Source organism: Scyliorhinus canicula, chromosome 6, assembly GCF_902713615.1.
Source record: "Scyliorhinus canicula chromosome 6, sScyCan1.1, whole genome shotgun sequence".
In the NCBI taxonomy this organism is placed as follows: Eukaryota; Metazoa; Chordata; class Chondrichthyes; order Carcharhiniformes; family Scyliorhinidae; genus Scyliorhinus; species Scyliorhinus canicula.
This window is the reverse complement of record NC_052151.1, coordinates 225010601-225038445: the sequence shown is the minus strand read 5'-3', so window position 1 is coordinate 225038445 and position 27845 is coordinate 225010601. Positions and strand designations below refer to the sequence as shown.

At 55.5% G+C, this 27845-nt stretch overlaps 1 protein-coding gene across 1 annotated transcript in view; it reads right to left on the bottom strand.

Moving 5' to 3' along the window:
- LOC119967905 (NACHT, LRR and PYD domains-containing protein 12-like) overlaps window positions 1–18692 on the bottom strand; it is a 29262-nt gene extending 10570 nt beyond the window's left edge. The window contains exons 1-3 of the mRNA XM_038801002.1: window positions 18483–18692; window positions 5906–6033; window positions 2097–3885 (exon numbers count right to left, since the gene is read on the bottom strand). Of these exons, the coding sequence (XP_038656930.1) occupies window positions 2097–3885; window positions 5906–5921 (1805 nt within the window). The 5' untranslated portion in view covers window positions 5922–6033; window positions 18483–18692. The remainder of the gene's footprint in view (window positions 1–2096; window positions 3886–5905; window positions 6034–18482) is intronic.
- Between the last annotated feature and the right edge of the window lie 9153 nt (window positions 18693–27845).

The window sequence follows — 27845 nt, the reverse complement described above, 5'->3', positions numbered from 1 at the left end:
CCCCATGCTCATGCAGGGAGAGAGAGTTGGCATGAATACGCGATGTCGCTGGGTGACGTGAACCCTGACCGAATCCCGGGCCTGCTCGACGTGGTTCAGGATTCGAAGAGGCCTTACCCCCATCCCCCGTCCACCACCCCCCCCCCCCCCCCCCCCCCCCACCCCCCCCCCACCCCCCCCCCCAATGTCCCCAGAGTGGGTTACGGATGTTTAGTCAGACTATCCGCCCTCGCCTCATCAAATGAGGGCCCGAGTTAAGCAGGAAAGCCCCGATCACTTTCATCCTACCACCCCTAGGCTCAGGAGGCGTGAAGCAGGCCTCACAGCCTGAGTGCAAGGCCAGTTCCATTTCCAACCAAGGGGAGGAGAACATTTCTTATTTCAGAGTGTTGTGAGTTATGACAGGAAATAGGGAGTAAAGCACTCGGCCCCCTCAAGCCTGCACCCCCCCCCCCTCCCCCATTTAATACGATCAAGGCGCATCCTTAATTTCAGCTAAGGCTGAGTGAATAGGCTGAGGCTGAAACCGAGCAGGCTAAGGCCTAGTGAGCAGGCTGAGGCCCAGTGAGCAGGCTGAGGCCTAGTGAGCAGGCTGAGGCTGAAACCGAGCAGGCTGAGGCCTAGTGAGCAGGCTGAGGCCTAGTGAGCAGGCTGAGGCTGAAACCGAGCAGGCTGAGGCCTAGTGAGCAGGCTGAGGCTGAAACAGAGCAGGCTGAGGCCTAGTGAGCAGGCTGAGGCCTAGTGAGCAGGCTGAGGCCCAGTGAGCAGGCTGAGGACTATAGCAAGCAGACTGGGGCCTAGTGAGCAGGCTGAGGCCCAGTGGGCAGGCTGAGGGTTATAGCAAGCAGACTGAGGCCTAGTGAGCAGGCTGAGGGTTATAGCAAGCAGGCTGGCCCAGTGAGCAGGCTGAGGCCTAGTGAGCAGGCTGAGGCCTAGTGAGCAGGCTGCAGACTATAAAAAGCAAGTTAAGGCTTAGAGAGCAGGCCAAAATCTAGTGAGCAGATTTGAGGTCTGTGGCGAAGCGTGCTGAGGCCTAATGAAAATGAAAATCGCTTATTGTCACGAGTAGGCTTCAATGAAGTTACTGTGAAAAGCCCCTAGTCGCCACATTCTGGTGCCTGTTTGGGGAGGCTGGTACGGGAATTGAACCGTGCTGCTGGCCTGCTTGGTCTGCTTTAAAAGCCAGCGATTTAGCCCTGTGTGCTAAACCAGCCCCTAGCCTAATAGGCAGGCTGAGGCCCATGGGGAGCAGGCCAAGGACTAGTGAACTAGCTGTGGATTTTGCAAGCAGGTTAAGGCCTAGTGAGCAGGCTATGGCCCATAGCAAGCAGGCCAAGGCCTAGCAAGCAGATTAAGTATAAAAGCAGGCTGAGGCCTAGTGAGCAGGCTGAGGACTATAGCAAGCAGGCTGAGGCCTAGTGAGCAGGCTGAGGACTATAGCAAGCAGGCTGAGGCCTAGTGAGCAGGCTGAGGATTATAACAAGCAGGCTGAGGCCTAGTGAGTAGGCTGAGGATTATAACAAGCAGGCTGAGGCCTAGTGAGCAGGCTGAGGATTATAACAAGCAGGCTGAGGTCTAGTGAGCAGGCTGAGGATTATAACAAGCAGGCTGAGGTCTAGTGAGCAGGCTGAGGACTATAGCAAGCAGACTGAGGCCTAGTGAGCAGGCTGAGGACTATAGCAAGCAGGCTGCGGCCTAGTGAGCAGGCTGAGGACTTATAACAAGCAGGCTGAGGCCTAGTGAGCAGGCTGAGGACTATAGCAAGCAGGCTGAGGCCTAGTGAGCAGGCTGAGGACTATAGCAAGCAGGCTGCGGCCTAGTGAGCAGGCTGAGGATTATAACAAGCAGGCTGAGGCCTAGTGAGCAGGCTGAGGATTATAGCCAGCAGGCTTAGTGAGCAGGCTGAGGACTAGAGCAAGCAGGCTGAGGCCTAGTGAGCAGGCTGAGGACTATAGCAAGCAGGCTGAGGCCTAGTGAGCAGGCTGAGGACTATAGCAAGCAGGCTGAGGCCTAGTGAGCAGGCTGAGGACTATAGCAAGCAGGCTGAGGCCTAGTGAGCCTGTGCACAAGCAGGTGGGTGAGCCAAGGAGACATACCTCAGGATCTTGCAGCGGTGGAAGGCAGGGCTCAGCCGGGCCAGGCCCTCGCTGGTTATTTGACAGTTCTCCAGGTCCAGCTCCTCTAGGGCCTCAGAGAGGTGGATGAGTGATGAGAGGACGGTGCAGTCCATGGAGGTGAGGCTCAGGGCCTGTTGGCAGGACTCCCGGCCCTCCCCGAGCCTGAGCACCTCCAGCGAGCCCAGGCTGGTCTGGACCAGCCTCTTGCTCTGTGTCTCGAGCAGCTCGTACAGGGCGCCCAGCAGGCCCAGGCCATTCCTCCCCCCCTTCTCCAGGATCTCGGCCTTCAGCCAGGCCGAAGCCTGGGTGGCGGTTCGGGCCTGCAGCTGGCCGAGGGCCTCTTCCAGGGGGCGGCCGGCCCCGGGGGTGGAGAGACCAGCCACGAAGCGCAGGAAGAGCTGGTAGCGGCCATCGGGTTGGCAACGGGCCTGTGTCAGGAGGGCGGAGATGTTGTCGCCCGGTGGGGGGGCCAGGTACAGGGCCAGGGCTGCCAGGAAGTCCTGCAAAGTGGGGTGGCGGAACGCGTGGACACTATCTGCTCCGTCACCCCGTGCCACGAGGACCTCATCCCCCACCAGGATCTCCGCAAGATAGCCCTGGGCAAACTGAGCGGCCTTGAGCCTGTGGGTGGCCAACAGCTCCCCAGAGAACAGGGCACTGCCGCCCCTGCCCAGGGCATCTAGTGCCAGTTTTCCCAGCTTGAAGAAAGTGTCCCGGGGGCTGGTGATGCCCCGGCCATACCCCCTCACCACCTGGAGCAGGTAGCTGGTCAGCAGTTGGGTGACGGTCTTGGGTAATGGGGGGGCCGTGGGGGAGCCCATGGCCCCTGGAGCTGCCCGGTTCACCAGGCTGGGGCCCAGTGAGGCAGCGGCCAGTTGGCAGGACATGGCCTCGTGGCCCATGGCTCCCAGCACCGGGCCCTGCCCATCCAAGTGGCGGAGGACCTGCAGGGCCAGCCGGGCATTGCCCAAGAACATCTCCAGGTGGGCGCTGCGCTCTGTAGCCGAGAAGCCAAGGATCGCGGCCCAGGTGTCCACGACCCGGGCCTCCTCCAGGTTTCGCAGGGCCGAGGGGCGGCCAGTGATGAGCACCGTGCAGCCGGGGAGCGTGGTGCCCCTCAGCAGGCCCCCCACGATGCCCGGGATCTCTTCTTTGCCGTCCTCCGTTCTCCCCCCTGAGCCTCCTCCCAAATCCAAGCAGGCCCCAAACTCGTCCAGGCCGTCAAAGGTGAAGAGCAGGTGCTCGGCCTGGCTCCACAGGGCGTCCACCACATCGGCCAAGTAGGCCCAGGCTTCCACCAGCAAGGCCTTCAGGCTGGTCCGCCTCCCGAGCCTGGAGTTGAGGTCACGGAAACGGAAGGGGAAGAGGAACCGAAACTGGGGGTAGGACAGGCCCGAGGCCCAGTCCCGGGCCAACTTCCGCAGGGCTGTGCTCTTGCCGGATCCGGCCACTCCCGCCAAGGCCGCCCTCAGGCCCCGGCTGACCTCCGACCCTTCGCGGCTGCTGCCAGACAGCAGGACGCCCAGGTCCAGCTGAGCGAGGGAACCGCCCTCCAGCGCTCGGAGACTCTCCTCCTGCACCCTCCACTTGTTGGACAGTTCATGTCCGATGGCCGGCCGAGAATCTGGGATCATATCGACAACAATGAGAGGAGTGTAGCTGTCAGCCAGAGGCACAAAGCGCTGCTTCCCTGCACGGCCTGGCTCGGAGAGAACATCCATCCACTCCGTCACCTTCAGCAAAGTCTCCTTGTGTTGCCGCTCGGCCTCTGCAATCGCAAGAGAAAAGGGAAAAATAGGATAAGACATTCCAAGGATGATCGTCCACAAGCCTCAGTACTGACCGTCTGACAGTGCGGCACTCCCTCAGTACTGACCCTCTGACAGTGCAGCACTCCCTCAGTACTGACCCTCTGACAGTGCCGCACTCCCTCAGTACTGACCCTCTGACAGTGCAGCACTCCCTCAGTACTGACCCTCTGACAGTGCAGCACTCCCTCAGTACTGACCCTCTGACAGTGCGGCACTCCCTCAGTACTGACCCTCTGACAGTGCAGCACTCCCTCAGTACTGACCCTCTGACAGTGCAGCACTCCCTCAGTACTGACCCTCTGACATTACAGCACTCCCTCAGTACTGACCCTCTGACAGTGCGGCACTCCCTCAGTACTGACCCTCTGACAGTGCAGCACTCCCTCAGTACTGACCCTCTGACAGTGCGGCACTCCCTCAGTACTGACCCTCTAACAGTGCAGCACTCCCTCAGTACTGACCCTCTGACAGTGCGGCACTCCCTCAGTACTGACCCTCTGACAGTGCGGCACTCCCTCAGTACTGACCCTCTGACAGTGCAGCACTCCCTCAGTACTGACCCTCTGACAGTGCAGCACTCCCTCAGTACTGACCCTCTAACAGTGCAGCACTCCCTCAGGACTGACCCTCTGACAGTGCAGCACTCCCTCAGTACTGACCCTCTGACAGTGCGGCGCTCCCTCAGTACAGACCCTCTGACAGTGCAGCACTCCCTCAGTACTGACCCTCTGACAGTGCAGCACTCCCTCAGTACTGACCCTCTGACAGTGCAGCACTCCCTCAGTACTGACCCTCTGACAGTGCGGCACTCCCTCAGTACTGACCCTCTGACAGTGCAGCACTCCCTCAGTACTCTGACCCTCTGACAGTGCAGCACTCCCTCAGTACTGACCCTCTGACAGTGCAGCACTCCCTCAGTACTCTGACCCTCTGACAGTGCAGCACTCCCTCAGTACTCTTACCCTCTGACAGTGCAGCACTCCCTCAGTACTGACCCTCTGACAGTGCGGCGCTCCCTCAGTACTCTGACCCTCTGACAGTGTGGCACTCCCTCAGTACTGACCCTCTGACAGTGCAGCACTCCCTCAGTACTGACCCTCTGACAGTGCGGTACTCCCTCAGTACTGACCCTCTGACAGTGCAGCACTCCCTCAGTACTGACCCTCTGACAGTGCGGCACTCCCTCAGTACTGACCCTCTGACAGTGCAGCATTCCATCAGTACTGACCCTCTGACAGTGCAGCACTCCCTCAGTACTGACCCTCTGACAGTGCGGCACTCCCTCAGTACTGACCCTCTGACAGTGCAGCACTCCGTCAGTACTGACCCTCTGACAGTGCGGCACTCCCTCAGTAGTGACCCTCTGACAGTGCAGCACTCCCTCAGTACTGACCCTCTGACAGTGTGGCGCTCCCTCAGTACTGACCCTCTGACAGATATTGTATCTCACGGTTGGGTAAAGAATGGTTTTGTTAATGGACTGTACCTGTTCAAATCTTACGTTGTCGATTCATTCGTGAGACCCGCTCTGTGCCTGGGTGGGCGAGCAATGATTACCCATCTCTAAATGCACCTCGGGGTGGGGAGGGTGGGGCGACCATTTCCCCTCTTCCCATCAGTGCTCGATTTGAGTGTCAGGGTCGAGGTTATGTTTAGGGTCAGGGGTCGAGGGGGTCACGGTTAGGCTTCAGGTCCTCCCCAGCCTCTTGGTTCAAGGTGAACAGCCAGGACCATGGGTAGGCTACGGATGGTGGTCCGCTAGGAGGGTCGAACGGTCAGGGCTTACATGAGGGAGGCAGAAGGCCAGGGTCGCGGGTCCGGGTTGGCGTGTGAAGGTTGCTTTCGGGAATTTTGGGGTTTGTAACTGTGACCCCTGCTGGCGTTGCATTGGGGCTATGGGAGGCCGTCAGTGGCAGAACAAGCCGGAGAGAGCAGGCAACGCCGGGAAAATTAGGCTTCATATTACTGAGGGCCTACCTTGAAGATCAGCCATGGCAGTAACTAACGTTGTGACCTCCACAAGCCAGGCGAGTTCAGGACAGTAAATGTGTTTCTTCCCAGTCACCAGATGCTGCCGATGACGTCCGTATCCTGCGCCTGTTCACCTGGAATGACAGAAGCGAACCGGTTGACCACAAGGCCTCAACTTATCTTTTCTCACTTCAGCACTCTGTTTTCCTGATGAAGATGAGACCTTGTCCTACCGTTCAACACAAGGCCTTTTCCTGTCTTTCATTGTAAACAGAGGGCTTCGGCCTACCTTTCTTGGTGAACACAAGGCCTTCCTCACCACCACCTGCCTGCTACCGCAAGGGGTTGGCCTACCTTCCTGGCGATCACCAGGCCTTGGCCGACCTGACCACGAGGCCTCACCTACCTTCCCCACTCCAACAAAGCCCCTCCCACAATTCCTCATTAACGGGAGGCCGAGCTGAGCTACCCTCCCTCATTGACAGGAGGCCCTCAGCCTCTCCTATCTCGCGAACAGAAGGCCTCGCGTCCTGTCTTTGCTCACCGACATGAGGCGTCGGCCGAACGTCCTCACTACCACACTTGGCTTTCCTCACGACTACAAAGCTTTGCTGACCCCTACCCCTCGACAGGAGGCACGGCCCTACCTTCCCTCAGGGCCTAGTCTTCAACCGCTTTTCCTCTCCATCTGACCACTGTTAGGAACGATTTGGGACTTTAAATCTAAGTTAGATATTTATTTATATATATTTACTGGTTGAGAAAGGTGGAAAAAGCTTTCATAAGAACTAGGAGCAGGAGTCGGCCATCTGGGCCCTCGAGCCTGCTCCGCCATTCAATGAGATCATGGCTGATCTTTTGTGGACTCAGCTCCACTTTCCGGCCCGAACACCATAACCCTTAATCCCTTTATTCTTCAAAAAACTATCTGTCTTTACCTTAAAAACATTTAATGAAGGAGCCTCAACTGCTTCACTGGGCAAGGAATTCCATAGATTCACAACCCTTTGGGTGAAGAGGTTCCTCCTAAACTCAGTCCTAAATCTACTTCCCCTTATTTTGAGGCTATGCCCCCTAGTTCTGCTTTCACCCGCCAGTGGAAACAACCTGCCCGCATCTATCCTATCTATTACCTTCATAATTTTAAATGTTTCTATAAGATCCCCCCTCATCCTTCTAAATTCCAACGAGTACAGTCCCCGTCTACTCAACCTCTCCTCATAATCCAACCCCTTCAGCTCTGGGATTAACCTAGTGAATCTCCTCTGCACACCCTCCAGTGCCAGTACGTCCTTTCTCAGGTAAGGAGACCAAAACTTTCAGTTACGTTTAGTTTTGGAAGTTGCTGGTGGGAAGTCTGGGATGGGAGGGGTGCTCCGATCGAAAAGGTTAGGGTTTCTTTTGGATTTGTTAGGAAACATGCCTCCTCAATGAGTCCTTGAAGTCAAGGGAAGAGTTACCAATCGTTCAGTGGTTTGCTGCTTTGTGGCGGGTGGGGGTGGGGGGGGGGGGGGGGGAGGAACACACAAAACACGCCCACGGATTTCCCAACGGTGCGGCAGGGAAACCCCATTGGCCCGTTCCCGGGACGGACAATCTTGCCCCCCCGTGCCTGCTCTGCAGTTGAAACAATAATGCGTTTAGAAGGTGTGTCTCAGAGACAGATACGAGCCTGTGGGCAGCACGGTAGCATTGTGGATAGCACAATTGCTTCAGGGTCCCAGGTTCGATTCCCGGCCTTGGGTCACTGTCTGTGCGGAGTCTGCACGCTCTCCCCCGTGTGTGTGCGTGGGTTTCCTCCGGGTGCTCCGGTTTCCTCCCACAGTCCAAAGATGTGCAAGTTAGGTGGATTGGCCGTGCTAAATTGTCCCTTAGTGTCCAAAGTTGCCCTTAGTGTTGGGTGGGGTTACTGGGTTATGGGGATAGGGTGGAGGTGTGGACCTTGGGTAGGGTGCTCTTTCCAAGAGCCGGTGCACTCGATGGGCCGAATGGCCTCCTTCTGCACTGCAAATTCTATGAAATCTGAGGGAAATTGCATCAAGTGAACACTCAAATATACGCAGGGGAAACGGTTTGCGACTGAGCCAGTGTTGAGATTGTGGTAAATCTTCACTTCGCGTTTTCGTTTTTGGAGGAAAATGTAACTGGTCTGATTAGTAAGTTTGCAGATGACACAAAGGTTGGTGGAATTGCGGATAGCGATGAGGACTGTCAGAGGATACAGCAGGATTTAGATTGTTTGGAGACTTGGGCGGAGAGATGGCAGATGGAGTTTAACGCGGACAAATGTGAGGTAATGCATTTTGGAAGGTCTAATGCACAATAGGGAATATACAGTGAATGGTAGAACCCTTAAGAGTAATGACAGGCAGAGGGATCTAGGTGTACAGGTCCACAGGTCACTGAAAGGGGCAACACAGGTGGGGAAGGTAGTCAAGAAGGCATGTGGCATGCGTGCCTTCATTGGCCGGGGCATTGAGTATAAGAATTGGCAAGTCATGTTGCAGCTGTATAGAACCTTAGTTAGGCCACACTTGGAGTATAGTGTTCAATTCTGGTCGCCACACTACCAGAAGGATGTGGCGGCTTTAGAGAGGGTGCAGAAGAGATTTACCAGGATGTTGCCTGGTATGGAGGGTATTCGCTATGAGGAGCGGTTGAATAAACTCGGTTTGTTCTCACTGGAACAACGGAGGTTGAGGGGCGACCTGATAGAGGTCTACAAAATTATGAGGGGTGTAGACAGAGTGGATAGTCAGAGGCTTTTTCCCAGGGTAGAGGGGTCAATTACTAGGGGGCATAGGTTTAAGGTGCGAGGGGCAAGGTTTAGAGGAGATGTACAAGGTAAGTTTTTTACACAGAGGGTAGTGGGTGCCTGGAACTCGCTGCCGGAGGAGGTGGAGGAAGCAGGGACGATAGTGACATTTAAGGGGCACCTTGACAAATACATGAATAGGATGGGAATAGAGGGATATGGACCCAGGAAGTGTAGATTTTAGTTTAGACGGGCAGCATGGTCGGCACGGGCTTGGAGGGCCGAAGGGCCTGTTCCTGTGCTGTACTTTTCTTTGTTCTTTGTTCTTTTGTGTGTGTAAGGATGTTGCAAGGATAAAAGGAATGGTCTCGATTTTGAATCATTTTCTGGTTCCCTTAAGATATTTCCTAACCTTGTAGCTTGGTGAAATATCTTTCCTGCTTGAAGGAATTCTACATGTTACAAGTACACCAGGGAAACCACTGTTAAAGATTTCAGTTAACTGACATCCACTGTACCCAAAAATGAAACAAAGTTAGGGTCCATTAAACCAGGTTTCACTCTGGGCTCTGACTTGTCCAGTCATTGGCTGGGATCTAAAAACTTTTGTCATGCGAGAGTACCTTTAAGAAATGGGTGTTTATCAGTGATGTCAGAGTGTGGGTGAAGCTGTCAGCTTTTTACTTTCATTTTAGGCTGTGTTTTAGTTCCGTTTTCAGAGCTGGATAGCTGCAGTCACAGCCAAAAGGTGTATTAGAGTCTCTCTCTCTGTAATCTAAAGACTGTAAATCGATCCTTTGGTGATTTAAAACTAATAACTGCTCTCAGTAGTGACTTTAGCTTGATGTGCTTCTGTTTAAAGGTGTTTTAAGTCTGATGCGACCATCAATTCACTCAGAGACACGAGTAGAAGTAAACTGTGGCTTTAATCGACTTACAACTGAGCCTGCCTGCGACTAGCTGAACTGAAGGCAGGCTCGCAAGACCGCAGCGCTTTATACTTCCGGTTGTGGGAGGAGCCATGGGCGGAGCCGAGGGCGGAGCCCTGTACAAACTCCTCATCTCCCCCTGTGGGCAGAGCCGCGCAACGGCTCACAGACGGAGCCCACAGGGACACAGTGATACACAGCGTGAATTTATATTATACATTCACCACATTCACCCCCTGTTAAAAAAATCAAGTCCGGTGGGGGTGGCAGATCTATAAGTTGAGTCGGTCCGGTGCTCGAATCATTCGCTGGGACCGGCGGAGCACCGGAGCTCCAGCCGCTTCGGATGGCTGTGTGCTGATGTCCGGCGTGAATCCGAGGCTGGACTCCGGGGGTGGGGGGGTTCGTTCCGAGCTTCGTTCCTGACCGGTGCGACAGGAGAAGGGGGGGGGGCGCAGGAAACCTGTAGGTGCCGGGGCGCTGGGCATGGGGGGTCGGGTGGGGTGTGGTGTGAGGGGTACCTCGGTGGTAGTTATAGTGGTAGATCCTGCAGGTGCCAGGTCCCGGAGGGAAACGGTGTCCTGCCGGCCGTTAGGGTGCTCGATAAATGCGTAGTGGGGGTTTGAATGCAGGAGTAGGACCCTCTCTCCCAGCGGGTCTGTTTTATGTGTCTGGACGTGCTTCCGAAGGAGACGGCCCGGTATCCTCAACAAAGATGGAAGCGAGGCCCCCGTGATAGTGCCCCGAGGGAAAACAAATAATCGCTCGTGCGGAGTCTGATTAGTGGCCGTACACAGGAGGGACCTAATTGCATGGAGCGCGTCGGGGAGGACCTCCTGCCAGTGGGAGGTCGGGAGATTCCTGGACCGGAGGGTCAGTAGGACGGTCTTCCAGACTGTCGCGTTCTCCCCCTCCACCTGCCAGTTCCCCCTGGGGTTATAGCTGGTAGTCCTGCTCGAGGCGATGCCCTTGTCGAGCAGGTACTGACGCAGCTCGTCGCTCATAAGGACGAACCCCGGTCGCTGTGGACATAGCTGGGGAAACCGAACAGGGTGAAGACACTGTGCAGGGCTCTGATGAGTGTGTGGGAGGTCATATCGGGGCACGGGATGACAAAGGGGAAGCGGGAGAATTCATCTATGATGTTAAGGAAGTAAACATTACAGTTAGTCGAGGGAAGGGGCCCTTTGAAATCGATACTCAGTCGTTCAAAGGGTCGGGAAGCCTTTACCAGGTGGGCCTTGTCTGGTCTATAGAAGTGCGGTTTGCACTCCGCACAGATCGGGCAATCCCTGGTGACAGCTTTAACCTCCTCAGTGGAGAAAGGCAGATTGCGGGCCTTGATGTAGTGGGCGAGCCGGGTGACCCCCGGACGGCAGAGGTCATTGTGGATAGTCTGTAATCGGTCGCCTTGCGCGCTGGCGCATGTCCCGCGGGATGGGGCATCTGGGGGCTCATTGAGCTTTCCCGGATGGTATACGATTGAGCTTTCCCGGATGGTATACGATTGAGCTTTCCCGGATGGTATACGATTGAGCTTTCCCGGATGGTATACGATTGAGCTTTCCCGGATGGTATACGATTGAGCTTTCCCGGATGGTATACGATTGAGCTTTCCCGGATGGTATACGATTGAGCTTTCCCGGATGGTATACGATTGAGCTTTCCGGATGGTATACGATTGAGCTTTCCCGGATGGTATACGATTGAGCTTTCCCGGATGGTATACGATTGAGCTTTCCCGGATGGTATACGATTGAGCTTTCCCGGATGGTATACGATTGAGCTTTCCCGGATGGTATACGATTGAGCTTTCCCGGATGGTATACGATTGAGCTTTCCCGGATGGTATACGATTGAGCTTTCCCGGATGGTATACGATTGAGCTTTCCCGGATGGTATACGATTGAGCTTTCCCGGATGGTATACGATATCATAATTATGGGTGGAGAGTTCGATCCTCCACCTCAAGATTTTATCATTTTTAATTTTGCCCATTTGCAAGTTGTCGAACATAAAGGCAACCGATCTCTGGTCAGTGATGAGGGTAAACCTCCTCCCTGCGAGGTAGTGCCTCCAGTGCCGTACGGCTTCCACAATGGCTTGAGCTTCCTTTTCGACTGAGGAGTGTCTAAGTTCCGAAGCGGAGAGGGTTCGGGAGAAGAAGGCGACTGGTCTCCCTGCCTGGTTCAGAGTGGCGGCGAGAGCGACCTCTGAGGCGTCGCTCTCCACCTGAAAGGGAGTGGATTCATCCACCAACCGCATGGCGGCTTTGACAATGTCCTTAATGCAGTTGAAGGCCTGGTGGCCTTGGCTGACAGCGGAAAAAGTGTGGCCTTAAATAGTGGGCAGGCTTTGTCTGCATACTGGGGGACCCACTGGGCGTAGTAGGAGAAAAATCCCAGGCACCTCTCGAGGGCCCTGGAACAATGAGGGAGAGGGAGTTGCAAGAGGGGATGCTTATGGTCAGGCCCCTAGAACCCTGTTTTCCACGACGTAGCCGAGGATGGCCAGTCTGGTTGTGCGGAAAACGCATTTCTCCTTATTGTAAGTGAGGTTGAGTTTCTGTGCCATCTGGAGAAATCGGTGGAGGTTGGCACCGTGGTCCTGCTGGTCATAGCTGCAGATGGTGACGTTATCCAAGTACGGAAACGTGGCCCGCAGCCCGCACTGGTCCACCATTCGGTCCATTGCTCGTTGGAACACCGAGACCCCATTCGTGACACCAAAGGGGACCCGGAGGAAATGGAAGAGGCGGCCCTCTGCCTCGAACGCCGTGTAGTGGCGGTCCTCCAGGCGGATTGGGAGCTGGTGGTATGCAGACTTCAGATCCACCGTGGAGAATATGCGGTACTGGGCGATCTGATTTACCATGTCTGCAATTCTGGGGAGGGGGTACGCATCGAGGTGCGTGAACCGGTTAATGGTCTGGCTGTAATCAACCACCATCCGGAACTTTTCCCCAGTCTTGACGACCACCATCCTGAGCTCTCCAGGGGCTATTACTGGCCTCTATGACTCCCTCACGTAAGAGTCGCTGGACTTCGGCTCTAATAAATACCCTGTCCTGCAGGCTATACCTCCTGCTGCGAGTGGCCACGGGTTTGCAGTTACGGCGGTAGGAAGAGTGGAGGGGGGTCGATTTATAAAGTTGCTAAACTGCACATAGTGAGAGGGGGAAGGGGTCCACCGAAGCCGAGTGTGAGGCTCCTGAGGTTAGACTAGAAATGGAACCCGAGTAGGAGAGGGGCGCAGAGGTCTGGGAGTACATACAATTGGAAGTTGGTGTAGTTGGAGGGGGGATTGTTCTGGGTAGCGTTCGAGTTTTAGTTTTTGGTTTTAGCCAGGCAGACCTTCGCAAAGTGTCCCTTTCCGCCCGCAGCTGCCGCAGGTCGCGTTGCGGGCCGGGCAGTGCTGCTGGGGGGTGCTGGGGCTGGCCGCAAAAGTGGCACGGTAACCCTCCGTGGTGGGCGGGTGGCCGCGCGGCGCAGGCCTGGGGTAGTCTCTGATCGGGAGTCCACGATGGGGTCGTGTGGTCGGCTGGGAACGAGTTTAAGCTTTGAAAAGCGAACTCTAATGAAGTCGCTAGTGTTACCGTGTCCTCCAGGTTATGGGCCCCTTTTTCGAGGAGACGCTGGCGCACGTAATTGGACCCGACCCCTGCAACATATACATCTCGGACGGCGAGTTCCATGTGCTGGGAGGCTGTCACAGCCTGGAAGTTACATTCCCGTGTTAGAGTTTTCAGGTCGCGCAGGTAGTTTCCCAGCGACTCTGCAGGGTGCTGGTGGCGGGTAGTAAAAATATACCGCGCGTAAACTTCATTTACGGGCCGCACGTACAGGCGGTCGAGTATCGCGAGGGCCTCAGTGTACGAGTCGGTACTATCAAGTTGAGTTGAAATACGATGGCTCACCCGTGCCTGTAGAAGACTGAGTTTCTGCTCTTCAGTAACAGCGGAGGTAGTCGACGCAGCCAGGTAGGCCTTGAAGCACCGAAGCCAATGCTCAAATATTTCCTTTGCCTCTGCGGCCTGTGGATCGAGTTCCAGTCGATGAGGTTTGAGGGCTGATTCCATAGTAGTTCTTTAAGCCGATTAAATTGATGCGACTATCAATTAATTCAGAGACACGAGTTGAAGTAAACTGTGGCTTTAATCGACTTACAACTGAGCCTGCCTGCGACTAGCTGAGCTGAAGGCAGGCTCACAAGACCGCAGCACTTTATACATCCGGTTGTGGGAGGAGCCATGGGCGGAACCAAAGGCGGAGCTGAGGGTGGAGCCCTGGACAAGATCCTCATCGCCCCCTGTGGGCAGAGCCATGCAACGGCTCACAGACAGAGCCCACAGGGACACAGTAATACACAGTGTGAATTTATACATTCACCACAAAGTCTTATGGATGTTAAAAGGAAAGCTTAAAGGATTACTTAGTGTTGTAGTCATTGGGGGTTGTATCTGAATTGATGGTTGCTAAGGTGTTCGCTGTATGTTTTAAAAAGGTTAACTTGAGTTCATAGAATAAACATTGTTTTGCATTAAAAATACTTTTCCGTTTCTGCTGTACCACACCTGTAGAGAGGGCCGTGTGCTCCCCCATACCACAATCTAGTAAAAGTTTTGGGTCAGGTGAACTCAATGATACATTTTGGGGTTCTCTAAACACTGGCCTATAACACGATATTGAGGATCAGTACATGGAGAGAGCCAAAGTTCAGAAACAGATAAATATAGAAAATGAGAGAGAGAGAGGGAGTGCTGCACTGTCAGAGGGTCCGTACTGAGGGAGTGCCGCACTGTCAAAGGGTCAGTACTGAGGGAGTGCTGCACTGTCAGAGGGTCAGTACTGAGGGAGCGCCGCACTGTCAGAGGGTCAGTACTGAGGGAGTGCTGCACTGTCAGAGGGTCCGTACTGAGGGAGTGCTGCACTGTCAGAGGGTCAGTACTGAGGGAGTGCTGCACTGTCAGAGGGTCAGTACTGAGGGAGTGTCGCACTGTCTGAGGGTCGGTACTGAGGGAGTGCCGCACTGTCAGAGGGTCAGTACTGAGGGAGTGCCGCACTGTCAGAGGGTCAGTACTGAGGGAGTGCTGCACTGTCAGAGGGTCTGTACTGAGGGAGTGCTGCACTGTCAGAGGGTCAGTACTGAGGGAGTGCCGCACTGTCAGAGGGTCAGTACTGAGGGAGTGCCGCACTGTCAGAGGGTCAGTACTGAGGGAGTGCCGCACTGTCAGAGGGTCAGTACTGAGGGAGTGCTGCACTGTCGGAGGGTCAGTACTGAGGGAGTGCTGCACTGTCGGAGGGTTACTGACTCCAGTCTCCCCTGCGACAGTTCCCGTCCGGAGCGTCACCAGGAGATCCCAACCATCAAAGGTGGGCGGAAGATGCCGACCGACCAGCCATGTTCGGGCTGGGAACGTGTAACCAGTGGCGTTCCGCAGCGATCAGTGCTCGGGCCGCGACCATTTACAATCACCTCAGTCACTTGGAAGAAGGGAATGAAAAGTTTGGGAGCGAGGTGCCTGAAGGCACGACGGTCGGTGGGAACGTATGTGGCGAGGAGGACATAAGGAATCTGCAAAAGGACACGGGCAGGATCAGTGAGTGGGAACAAACTCGTCAGCTGGAGCTAAATGTGGGAGAACGTCACTCGTCCACTTTGACAGGAAGAATGGAGAAGCAGCAAAATATTTACCCGGCCGGAGATTGCAGAACTCTAAGATGCAGAGGGATCTGAGTGCCGTGGTTCATGAATTAGGAAAGGTTCGTATGCAGGTGGCAAGTGGTTAGCACGGTAACTGGGAATGTTGGATCTTATTGGCAGGGTAATCGGATATTAAAGTAGCGAATAATACTAATAATCTTTATTATTGTCACGAGTCGGCTTACAATGAAGTTACGGTGAAAAGCCCCTAGTCGCCACATTCCGGCCCCTGTTCGGGTACACGGAGGGAGAATTCAGAATGTCCAATTCACCCGACAGCACGTCTTTCGGGACTTGTGGGAGGAAACCGGAGCCCCCGGAGGGAACCCACGCAGACACGGGGGGAGAACGTGCAGACTCCGCACAGACAGCGACCCAGGCCGGGAATCGAACCCGGGACCCTGGAGCTGTGAAGCAACAGTGCTAACCGCTGTGCTCCCGTGCCGAAGTCTTCCTCCAGTGTTCGTTAGTGACACCACATCGGGAGTGACGTGTCTATTTTTGTTCCCCGTACTTGGGGACGTATATACTTGTCCTGGAAACAGTTCGGAGAAGGTTTACTTTGAGGATTCCTGGGATGATCTCAGGCGGGAATGCTGTGCGGAATGGCAATCGAAAAGATTGAGAGCCGATCTTTTTGAGACCCGTCATGTTCCTGAGGGGTGGGGGGGGGGGAACGACAGGGTGGATGTGGAGAGGATGTCTCCCCCTCTTCGTCGGGGGGGGGAAGGGAGAACGAGGGCGGGGGGCACAGTTTATAATTCACGGGGTCTCCCGTTGAAGAGGGAGACGAGGAGGAATTTCCTCTCTCGGAGGCTCGTTAGTCTGTGGAAATCTCTCTCTCAGGCAGGCTGCGGCGCACCCAATATATTCAAGGCCCGAGTCAGACAGAGCGTCAATGGGCAAGGGGGTCAAGGGTCAGGGGTGGGGGGTGGGGGTCGAGGCGGATGAGGGCGAGGCGAACCAGGCAGGAAAGTGGAGCTAAGGCCACATCAGATCAGCTCGGATCTCACTGAATAACGAAGTACATTCAAGAGGCATAATGAGCGAGTACTGAGGGAGTGCCCCACTGTCAGAGGGTCAGTACTGAGGGAGTGCTGCACTGTCAGAGAGTCAGCACTGAGGGAGTGCTGCCCTGTCAGAGGGTCAGTACTGATGGAGTGCCTCACTGTCAGAGGGTCAGTACTGAGGGAGTGCCGCACTGTCAGAGGGTCAGTCCTGAGGGAGTGCTGCACTGTCAGAGGGTCAGTACTGAGGGAGTGCTGCACTGTCAGAGGGTCAGTACTGAGGGAGTGCTGCACTGTCAGAGGGTCAGTACTGAGGGAGTGCTGCACTGTCAGAGGGTCAGTACTGAGGGAGAGCCGCACTGTCAGAGGGTCAGTCCTGAGGGAGTGCTGCACTGTCAGAGGGTCAGTACTGAGGGAGTGCTGCACTGTCAGAGGGTCAGTACTGAGGGAGTACCGCACTGTCAGAGGGTCAGTATTGAGTGAGTGCTGCACTGTCAGAGGGTCAGTACTGAGGGAGTGCTGCACTGTCAGAGAGTCAGTACTGAGGGAATGCCGCACTGACTGAGGGTCAGTACTGAGAGAGTGCTGCACTGTCAGAGGGTCAGTACTGAGGGAGTGCCGCACTGTCAGAGGGTCAGTACTGAGGGAGTGCTGCACTGTCAGAGGGTCAGGACTGAGGGAGTGCTGCACTGTCGGAGGGTCAGGACTGAGGGAGTGCCGCGCTGTCAGAGGGTCAGTACTGAGGGAGTGCCGCACTGTCAGAGGGTCAGTAGTGAGGGAGTGCTGCACTGTCAGAGGGTCAGGACTGAGGGAGTGCTGCACTGACTGAGGGTCAGGACTGAGGGAGTACCGCACTGTCAGAGGGTCGGTACTGAGGGAGTGCCGCACTGTCAGAGGGTCAGTAGTGAGGGAGTGCTGCACTGTCAGAGGGTCAGTACTGAGGGAGAGCCGCACTGTCAGAGGGTCAGTACTGAGGGAGTGCTGCACTGTCAGAGGGTCAGGACTGAGGGAGTGCTGCACTGTCGGAGGGTCAGGACTGAGGGAGTGCCGCGCTGTCAGAGGGTCAGTACTGAGGGAGTGCCGCACTGTCAGAGGGTCAGTACTGAGGGAGTGCTGCACTGTCAGAGGGTCAGTACTGAGGGAGTGCTGCACTGTCAGAGGGTCAGTACTGAGGGAGTGCCGCACTGCCAGAGGGTCAGTACTGAGGGTGTGCCGCACTGTCAGAGGATCAGTACTGAGGGAGTGCGGCACTGTCAGAGGGTCAGTACTGAGGGAGTGCCGCATTGTCAGAGGGTCAGTACTGAGGGAGTGCCGCACTGTCCCAGGGTCAGTACTGAGGGAGTGCCGCACTGTCAGAGGGTCAGTACTGAGGGAGTGCTGCACTGTCAGAGGGTCAGTACTGAGCGAGTGTCGCACTGTCAGAGGGTCAGTACTGAGGGAGTGCTGCACTGTCAGAGGGTCAGTACTGAGGGAGTGCCGCACTGTCAGAGGGTCAGTACTGAGGGAGTGCTGCACTGTCAGAGGGTCAGTACTGAGGGAGTGCTGCACAGTCAGAGGGTCAGTACTGAGGGAGTGCCGCACTGTCAGAGGGTCAGTACTGAGGGAGTGCCGCACTGTCAGAGGGTCAGTGCTGAGGGAGAGCCGCACTGTCAGAGGGTCAGTACTGAGGGAGTGCTGCACTGTCAGAGGGTCAGTACTGAGGGAGTGCTGCACTGTCAGAGGGTCAGTACTGAGGGAGTGCCGCACTGTCAGAGGGTCAGTATTGAGGGATGGTGCACTGTCAGAGGGTCAGTACTGAGGGAGTACCTCACTGTCAGAGGGTCTGACAGACCGAGGCTTACATCGAGAAGCATATCTGCCCTTTTCGGGGTGTTGTTGAAACCCCCTGGATGTGATATTGAGCTGTCGATTCCGTTTATTCGCCGTAACCTGATTTGATACATGCTCGTAATAAATACATTTAAAGATTTTTAAAAATTAAGCTGTAGATTCCTGGGTCCAATATGAAGCTGAGAAGCAGCAGGATTGATGACGAGAGTCAGTGAGCTGAGCCATCATCGTGTTGGCTGGTTTGTGCGTGCTCGTCCCACGGGCATCGCAGATGGTGTTCGCGCCTTCACACAGTGCCCGAGATGCCCGATCGCTGGGGAAACAGGACGCTGCTTGAACCCAGGGAGATGAGGACGTACCTGGACCCTCGGGGCTAGCGAAGGGGGAGTCTCGTCCGTCTTGATCTCCTCCCGCAGCGTGGCTTCGCCTGTCGCCTCGGGCTGGGCGGGCGTTTTTCTCTCTCCCCTCCTTGCCTCTTGGTGTTTGTCCCTGCGGGCGAGCCTGTCTCTTCCTTCGCAGCTAACGAATGCTGCGTGAGATTTCAGATCCTCTCGGAATCAAACCCTCACCACGTCGAGCACCTGGGGTGGCTGCCAAAATTCTGCTCCAACCAACACATTGGGTTGGAACGTACTCCAGTTACATCAACTATCTTGGTGTACTGTGCAAAATTCCACTCTCCTCATCTCTAAAGAAGGACAAGTTTGCCCGAGGACGAGTGCAACAAGAGAGGATCTAACCATCGCCCCTTGACATTCAATGGCATTCCCATCGCTCAATCCCCCACATCCTGGGGGCTACCATTGATCAGAAACTGAACTGGACCCAGCCATATTAATACTGTGGCTACCAGGGCAGGTCAGAGGCTGGGAATCCTGCGGAGAGTTACTCACCTCCTGACCCCCCTCCCCCTCCCAAAGTCTGCCCACCATCTCCAAGGCACAAGTCAGGAGTGCGATGGAATACTCTCCACTTGCCTGGATGAGCGCAGCTCCAACAACACTCAAGAAGCTCCACACCATCCAGGACAAAGCAGCCCCGCTTGATTGCTCCCCTTCCACAAACATTCACTCCCTCCCCCACCGACGCACAGTGTCAGCCGTGTGTCCCATCTACAAGATGCACTGCAGCAACTCACCAAGGCTCCTCAGGCAGCACCTTCCAAACCCACGGCCACCTCCATCTAGAAGGACAAGGGCAGCAGATACCTGGGAACCCCACCACCTGGAGGTTCCCCTCCAAGTCACTCCCTACCCTGACTGGGAAATATATCGGCCGTTCCTTCACTGTCGCCGGGGCAACAGCCTGGAACTCCCTCCCTAACAGCACAGTGGGTGCACCTACACCTCAGGGACTGCAGCGGTTCGAGAAGGCGGCTCACCCCCCACCTTCTGAAGGGACAATGAGGGGTGGGTGATAAATGCTGGCCTAACCAGCGACGCCCACCTCCCGGGAATGAATTTCAACAGTTTGCTGGGGTGGTTCCTGGGAGGAGCGTCCATTGACGCCTCGAGAGAAGCTACACAAAAGCGTTCCTGATACCGTGGGCCAGCGGAGGGGGGGGGGGTCCCTGGCTGCTGGAATCGGGGTGAACATTGCTGACGGTCGTGGTCACGAAGGTGGAGGGGGGGGGGGAGCCATATTTCTACAGCAAGCCGGTGGATTGGGTCACCCCCCCCCTGACCGACCGACCCCTCCCCATCCCAAGGACCCAGTGGCACCCGAACGCTGTTCAGAACTGCCCAGAAGGCCAATCGGCCCATCCATGCTGGCTCTCTGACCACCCTGTCCCGTTGCCCCCCCCCCACTCTTATCCCCTATTTCCCTCGAGCCCCCACCAAAGATCATCCTCTCCGCTCCCCCCCCCCGCCCCACCACCCACTCCTTGCACCGCCAGCGAAGGGGGAACAACTCTGCATTATTTACCTGATCGACGCCACTCACAATCCTGTCCACCCCCCTCTCCAATTCCACTCCCCTCCCCAATCTCAGTTCCCCCACCCCCCCCTCCCCCCCCCCCCGCAGAGGAGAAAAACCCCACCTTCTCCACCCAAACCCAATCGATAAAATTCCCTCCTGGTCCCTGGGTCCGTTCTGGTCAATCTCCTCCGCAACTCTCTCGTGGGCTCTCACACCATTGCGAAAGCGGCCCCCAGAACATGACTTGATGCTCCAGTCGGGGGCGGGGGGGGGGGTCCAACTCGGGTTTGGCCGCCGTTCAGCCTTAAATGTCCATTCCTGAAGTCCAAGGTTCCCCTATTGTTGCTCTAACCTCGTTCTGAAGATGTCCCGTCACCGACAGAGACCCCCCACCCCCACCCCCCCCCCGGCTCCTGCACCCCCGATCCCTCGTTCCCTGCTCTCTCCCAGTGCAGACTCATCGAGGAACATATTAAGATCGGAATTAGGAGGAGAAGTCGGCCGCTCAGCCCCTCTAGTCTGCTCCGCCATTCTATCAGATCATGGCTGATCTCTTCCTGGGTGCAAATCCACCTCCCCCATCTGCTCCCCGTATCCCTTTCACCCGTTCTTTAAACCAAAAACACATCTACCTCCTTCTTGAACCCATTTAATCTCTCGGATTCCACCGCACCCTGGGGCGGCGAGTTCCACAGATCCACCCCCTCTCCGAGAAATAGTTCCTCCTCGTCTCAGTTCCAAATCGACCGTCTCTCAATCTATATCCGTGATCTGCCGTTCTAGATTGGCCCACGAGGGGGAGCATTTGGCGTATGTTGACTTTGTCCATCACCCTGGGTATTTTATCAATCAGACACCATAGCACGGTAGCACAGTGGTTAGCACAGTTGCTTCACAGCTCCAGGGTCCCAGGTTCGAGTTCCGGCTTGGGTCACTGTGCGGAGTCTGCACGTCCTCCCCCTGTGTGCGTGGGTTTCCTCCGGGTGCTCCGGTTTCCTCCCACAGTCCAAAGATGTGCAGGTTAGGTGGATTGGCCATGATAAATTGTCCCTTAGTGTCCAAAAAGGGTGAGGTGGGGATAGGGTGGTGTGGACGTGGGTAGGGGGCTTTTTCCAAGAGCCGCTGCGGACTCGATGGGCCGAATGGCCTCCTTCTGCACTGTAAACTCTAAGATTCGATGAAAACCTTACGCCGCCAGTCGCCCGAGGCCGGAATCAAACCCGGGTCGCTGGCAGCTGGTGGAACGCAATCTCAAATAAATAAAATCGGGGATTAATGGCTCCGATCGAGCCGCCGATCGGGTGTTCGGGCATTACTTGACAGAGTGGAACTGGTGTCGCTGCTCCTGCGAGGCGTGGGAACCACAAATTAGAATCAGTTTGAGTTGGTTTTTAGGAGCCAGCAAGGAGATGGCCTGCCCCGTCCACCCGGCAGGGAGGTAATCTGCTGTCCTTACCCCAGTCTGACCTGTGTGTGACTCCAGGGAGCGTGGTGGCGCGATGTAGATTTCGGATCCTAACCCCTCACTTCACAACGGTTTGATCTCATGTCATCTCTGATTCTTCCGCCAATCACCTTAAATCGGTGTGCTCTCATTCTCAACCTGTTCGCCAAAGGGAACAGTTTCTCTCCATCTACATTTCCCTGAGCCCTCATGATTTTGAACACCTCTATAAAATATATTCTCAACCTCTTCTCTAAAGAGAACGAACAGCCCAGCTTTGCTAATATATCACTGAATTTTTTTTAGTTAATTTATTTTAAATTTAATGTACCCAATTCTTTTTTTTCCCCCCGTTTAAAGGGCAATTTAGCATGACCAATCCACCTAACGTGTACATCTTTGGGTTGTGGGAGAGGCCAGTGCAGACATGGGAAAATGTATCACTTCAAACATCTTTCCATTAAATTGTATCCGCTCATTCCACCAGTCTATGTAATCTTGACGTCTATTGCTATCCTAGTCACAGTTCATAATACTTCCAAGTTCTGTACCATCGGCAAATTGTGAAATTGCACCCAACACACCCAAGTCTATGTCATTTATATCTTGAAATACCAACCCCTGGGAGCCCCATTATAAGACCATAAGACATAGGAGCAGAATTAGGCCACTCGGCCCATCGTGTCTGCTCCGCCATTCAATCATGGCTGATATTTTTCTGATCCCTATTCTCCTGCCTTCTCCCCATAACCCCTGATCCCCTTATTAATCAAGAACCTATCTATCTCTGTCTTTTTTTTTTTTTTTTTTTTTTTTTTTTTAAAATTTTAGATTATATCTATCTCTGTCTTAAAGACGCTCAGTGATTTGGCCTCCACAGCCTTCTGCGGCAAAGAGTTCCACAGATTCACCACCCTCTGGCTGAAGAAATTCCTCATCTCTGTTTTAAAGGATCGTCCCTTTAGTCTGAGATGGTGTCGTCTGGTTCTAGTTTTTCCTACAAGTGGAAACATCCTCTCCACGTCCACTCTATCCTGGCCTCGCAGTATCCTGTAAGTTTCAATAAGATCCCCCCTCATCCTTCTAAACTCCAATGAGTACAGTCCCAGAGTCCTCAACCGTCCCTCATACGACAAGCTCTTCATTCCAGGGATCATTCTTGTGAACCTCCCTCTGGACCCTTTCCAAGGCCCCAGCACATCCTTCCTTAGATACAGGGCCCAAAACTGCTCACAATATTCCAAATGGGGTCTGACCAGAGCCTTATACAGCCTCAGAAGTACATCCCTGCTCTTGTATTCCAGCCCTCTCGACATGAATGCTAACATTGCATTTGCCTTCCTAACTGCCGACTGAACCTGCACGTTAACCTTAAGAGAATCGTGAACAAGGACTCCCAAGTCCCTTTGTGCTTCTGCTTTCCGAAGCATTTCCCCATTTAGAAAATAGTCTATGCCTCCATTCCTCCTTCCAAAGTGCATAACCTCACACTTTTCCACATTGTATTCCATCTGCCATTTCATTGCCCACTCTCCTAGCCTGTCCAAGTCCTTCTGCAGCCCCCCCCTGCTTCCTCAATACTACCTGCCCCTCTACAGATCTTCGTATCATCTGCAAATTTAGCAACAGTGCCTTCGGTACCTTCTTCCAGATCATTAATGTATATTGTGAAAAGTTGTGGCCCCAGCACAGACCCCTGAGGCACACCACTAGTCACCGGCTGCCGTCCTGAAAAAGACCCTTTATCCCCACTCTCTGCCTTCTGCCAGTCAGCCAATCCTCTATCCATGCCAGGATCTTACCCTGAACATCATGGGCTCTTAACTTATTTAACAGTCTCCGATGCGGCACCTTGTCAAAGGCCTTCTGGAAATGTAAATAAATCACGTCCACTGGTTCTCCTTTGTCTAACTTCCTTGTTACCTCCTCAAAGAACTCTAACAGATTTGTCAGACACAACCTCCCCTTTGACAAAGCCGTGCTGACTCAGTCCCTATTTAACCATGCACTTTCAATTACTCCGCAATCTCATCTTTAATAACAGACTCTAAAATCTTACCAATGACCGAAGTCAGGCTAACCGGCCTATAATTCCCCGTCTTCTGCCTCCCTCACTTCTCAAACAGCGGTGTTACATTAGCCAATTTCCAGTCCTCTGGGGCCCTTCCAGCCTCCAGTAACCTCCACCAGCCATGGACAACCCTCCCCATCTCTGTAACCTCTTCCAGTCCCTACAACCCTCCCTATCTCTGTAACCTCCTCCAGCCCCTACACCCCTCCCTATCTCTGTAACCTCCTCCAGCTCCCACAACCCTCCCTATCTGTAACCTCCTCCAGCCCCTACAACCCTCCCTATCTGTAACCTCCTCCAGCCCCTACAACCCTCCTTATCTCTGTAACCTCCTGCAGCCCCTACGACCCACCCTATCTCTGTAACCTCCTCCAGCCCCTACAACCCTCCCTCTCTGTAACCTCCTGCAGCCCCTACGACCCACCCTATCTCTGTAACCTCCAGCCCCTACAACCCTCCCTATCTCTGTAACCTCCTCCAGCCCCTACAACCCTCCCTATCTCTGTAACCTCCTCCAGTCCCTACACCCCTCCCTATCTCTGTAACCTCCTCCAGCCCCTACATCCCTCCCTATCTCTGTAACCTCCTCCAGCCCCTACAACCCTCCCTCTCTGTAACCTCCTCCAGCCCAATAACCCTCCCTATCTCTGTAACCTCCTCCAGCCCCTACAACCTTCCCTATCTCTGTAACCTCCTCCAGCCCCTACAACCCTCCCTATCTCTGTAACCTCCTCCAGTCCCCTATGACCCTCCCTATCTCTGAAATCTCCTCCAGGCCCTACACCCCTCCCTATCTCTGTAACCTCCAGCCCCTACATCCCTCCCTATCTCTGAAACCTCCTCCAGCCCCTACATCCCTCCCTATCTCTGTAACCTCCTCCAACCCCTACAACCCTCCCTATCTCTGTAACCTCCTCCAGCCCCTACAACCCTCCCTATCTCTGTAACCTCCTCCAGCCCCTACATCCCTCCCTATCTCTGTAACCTCCTCCAGTCCCCTACAACCCTCCCTATCTCTGTAACCTCCCCCAGCCCCTACAACCCTCCCTATCTCTGTAACCTCCTCCAGCCCCTACATCCCTCCCTATCTCTGTAACCTCCTCCAGTCCCCTACAACCCTCCCTATCTCTGTAACCTCCTCCAGCCCCTACAACCCTCCCTATCTCTGTAACCTCTTCCAACCCCTACAACCCTCCCTATCTCTGTAACCTCTTCCAACCCCTACAACCCTCCCTATCTCTGTAACCTCTTCCAACCCCTACAACCCTCCCTATCTCTGTAACCTCCTCCAGCTCCTACAATCCTCCCTATCTCCGAAACCTCCGACGACCCTCCGAGATCTCGGAGCTCCTCCGGTTCCGGCCCCTTGAGCCTCCCTCGATTTGAATCGCTCCCCCATTGGCGGCCGAACATCAAGCCGCCTGGGCCCCCCGAGCTGTGTACTGTCCTCGCCAAACCTCCATCTCTCCCTCCCTCTGAAGACCTTCCTTTCAGCCTGCCGGAGGGCGCTACGTAAATGCAAGTCCCGCTTGGTCTTGAGGTGGACGCACCGGGCTCTGTTCCTGATCCCAGCGGAATTAAAGGGACGGGCCGGTGTCAGGGATGTACGCTCTCCATTCCACGTCCCCCCCCCCACCATCCCTAACAAACTGCTGGCCCATTCACGCGATCCCTACCATGCTGGGCACAGCGGGGCACGACAGCTGAGCGGCTGGGAGGGGCGTCACACACGGCATCAATCAGCGGCCTCGTAAATCTCTTTAAATGGACAGGTTGCAAATCGCTGCTGCTCATTCATCAGGCTAGGGGCTGTCATCGCCTGGTCAAATATCAGAGCTGTCGCCGCGCCCGTGCCTGCCATTGCACTCAGTCACCCCCTCGAACCAGCGTTTCCACTCGCTCGCCGGCCACCCGATACATCCAGCACCACCCCCCTGCCCCGCCCCCCCGCCCCGATCAATCACCCGCCCTCTCAACAGCTCTCTTCAACATTCCCCCCATCTCATTAAAGCTTCGTCACCAAGTACCTCTCGCTGACAGACACGGCCAAGAGCCCCGTCTCTTATTTATCCAGCTGCTTGCCGAACACGAGGCGGTGGGGAGGGGGGTGGGGGGGGGGAGGGGGCAAATGCCAAGGGACGTGACCAGATTCAACACCCCCTGGACTGCGGGGTCGCGAGGGAGGAGTAGGCCCATTCGGAGCAGGCTGATTAATTATGTCGCCCTCCCCCCCCTTCCCTTCCCTTCCCTCCGTCACCCTAGCCGATCAACTCGGCCTGACTCGGGCCTTGAATATATTGGGGGCGCCGCAGCCTCTCTGAGAAAAAGAAAGAAAATCGCTTTATTGTCACGAGTAGGCTTCAATGAAGTTACTGTGAAAAGCCCCTAGTCGCCACATTCCGGCGCCTGTTCGGTGAGGCTGGTACGGGAATCGAACCGTGCTGCCGGCCTGCTTTCAAAGCCAGCGATTTAGCCCAGTGAGCTAAAGGGGCAGATTTCCACGGACTAACGAGCCTCGGAGTGAGGAAATTCCTCCTCGTCTCCCTCTTCAAAGAGAGACCCCGTTATTTATAAACTTTGCCCCCACCCCCCTCGCTCCCGATTCCCCACGAAGAGGGGGAAACATCCGCTCCACATCCACCCTGTCGAGCCTCCAGACGTCTCGATATCATCATTCGCACGCTCGTGTGCGAGAGGTTAAGGGGACTCCAATTATACAAGGTCACCTCTGCGATAATGTGGACAGCCTCGACCTCCTTCGCTGAGGAGGGACGGACTTGTTTATGGAGCGGGTCTGGCCACCAGAGAGCAGTGCAGGAAGGGGCGGCGTGCACAAGTGACACCGCAAGGCGGAAAACAGGCCACGGAGAACGCGGAAACAAAATTCGGGGCGGCTTGAAGCGAGGGCTGGGGTCACCCAAGATGGAGAGCGAGGGGTCGCTGGACACGGAGTGGATGAAGGGTTATGGGTACAGGGCCTCCCTCCTGCACCCTTTGAAGCCTTCCACTTAGGCCCAAGGTCACCCGTCCCGGCCTCTCCACCTCACACGGCATCTACGTATTGGAACAGGACACTCGAACCTGCTCCCCCATTCGATAGGATTGTGGCTGATCTGATTGTAGCCGCGACCCCACATTCCTGCTGACCCCCCGATGACCTTTCACCCCCCCCCCCCATCGTTAATCAGGAATCTCTCCCGCTCCGCCTTAACAATAGTCCCAGATTCTGCTCCTGCTGCCTTTTGAGGAAGAGAGTTCCGGAGACTCACCAGCCTCTGAGGGAAAACATTCCTCCCCATCTCCATTTGGAATGGGTGACCCCTTATTGTTAAACAGTGACCCCCTCCTCCCCTCCCTCCCCTCGGTCTAGATTCCCCCACACGAGGAAACATCCTCTCCACATCCACCCTGTCAACACCCCTCAGCATCTTAAAGGTTTCAATTAATAGACGGTAGCACAGTGGTTAGCACTGTGGCTTCACAGCTCCAGGGGGGGGGGGGGGGGGAGGGGTTACGGAGGCAGGGGGGAGTCACGGAGGCAGGGGAGGGAGGGGGGGGGGGTCACGGAGGCAGGGGGGGTCACGGAGGCAGGGGAGGGAGGGGGGTCACGGAGGCAGGGGGGGTCACGGAGGCAGGGGGGGTCACGGAGGCAGGGGAGGGGGGGTCACGGGAGGCAGGGGAGGGGGGGTCACGGAGGCAGGGGAGGGGGGGTCACGGAGGGAGGGGAGGGGGAGATCACGGAGGCAGGGGAGTGGGGCCGGGGCGGTGTGTGTGTTCACCCCCCCCCCAGCATCGCGGTGTGTGTGTGTGTGTGTGTTCAAACCCCCCCAGCATCGCGGTGTGTGTGTGTGTGTGTGTTCACCCCCCCCCCCAGCATCGCGGTGTGTGTGTGTGTGTGTGTTCAAACCCCCCCAGCATCGCGGTGTGTGTGTGTGTTCACACCCCCCAGCATCGCTGTGTGTGTGTGTGTGTGTGTGTGTTCACACCCCCCCAGCATCGCGGTGTGTGTGTGTGTGTGTGTGTGTTCACACCCCCCCAGCATCGCGGTGTGTATGTGTGTGTGTGTGTTCACACCCCCCCAGCATCGCTGTGTGTGTGTGTGTGTGTGTGTGTTCACACCCCCCCAGCATCGCGGTGTGTGTGTGTGTGTTCACACCCCCCCAGCATCGCGGTGTGTATGTGTGTGTGTGTGTTCACACCCCCCCCAGCATCACTGTGTGTGTGTGTGTGTGTGTGTGTGTTCACACCCCCCCAGCATCGCGGTGTGTGTGTGTGTGTGTGGTGTGT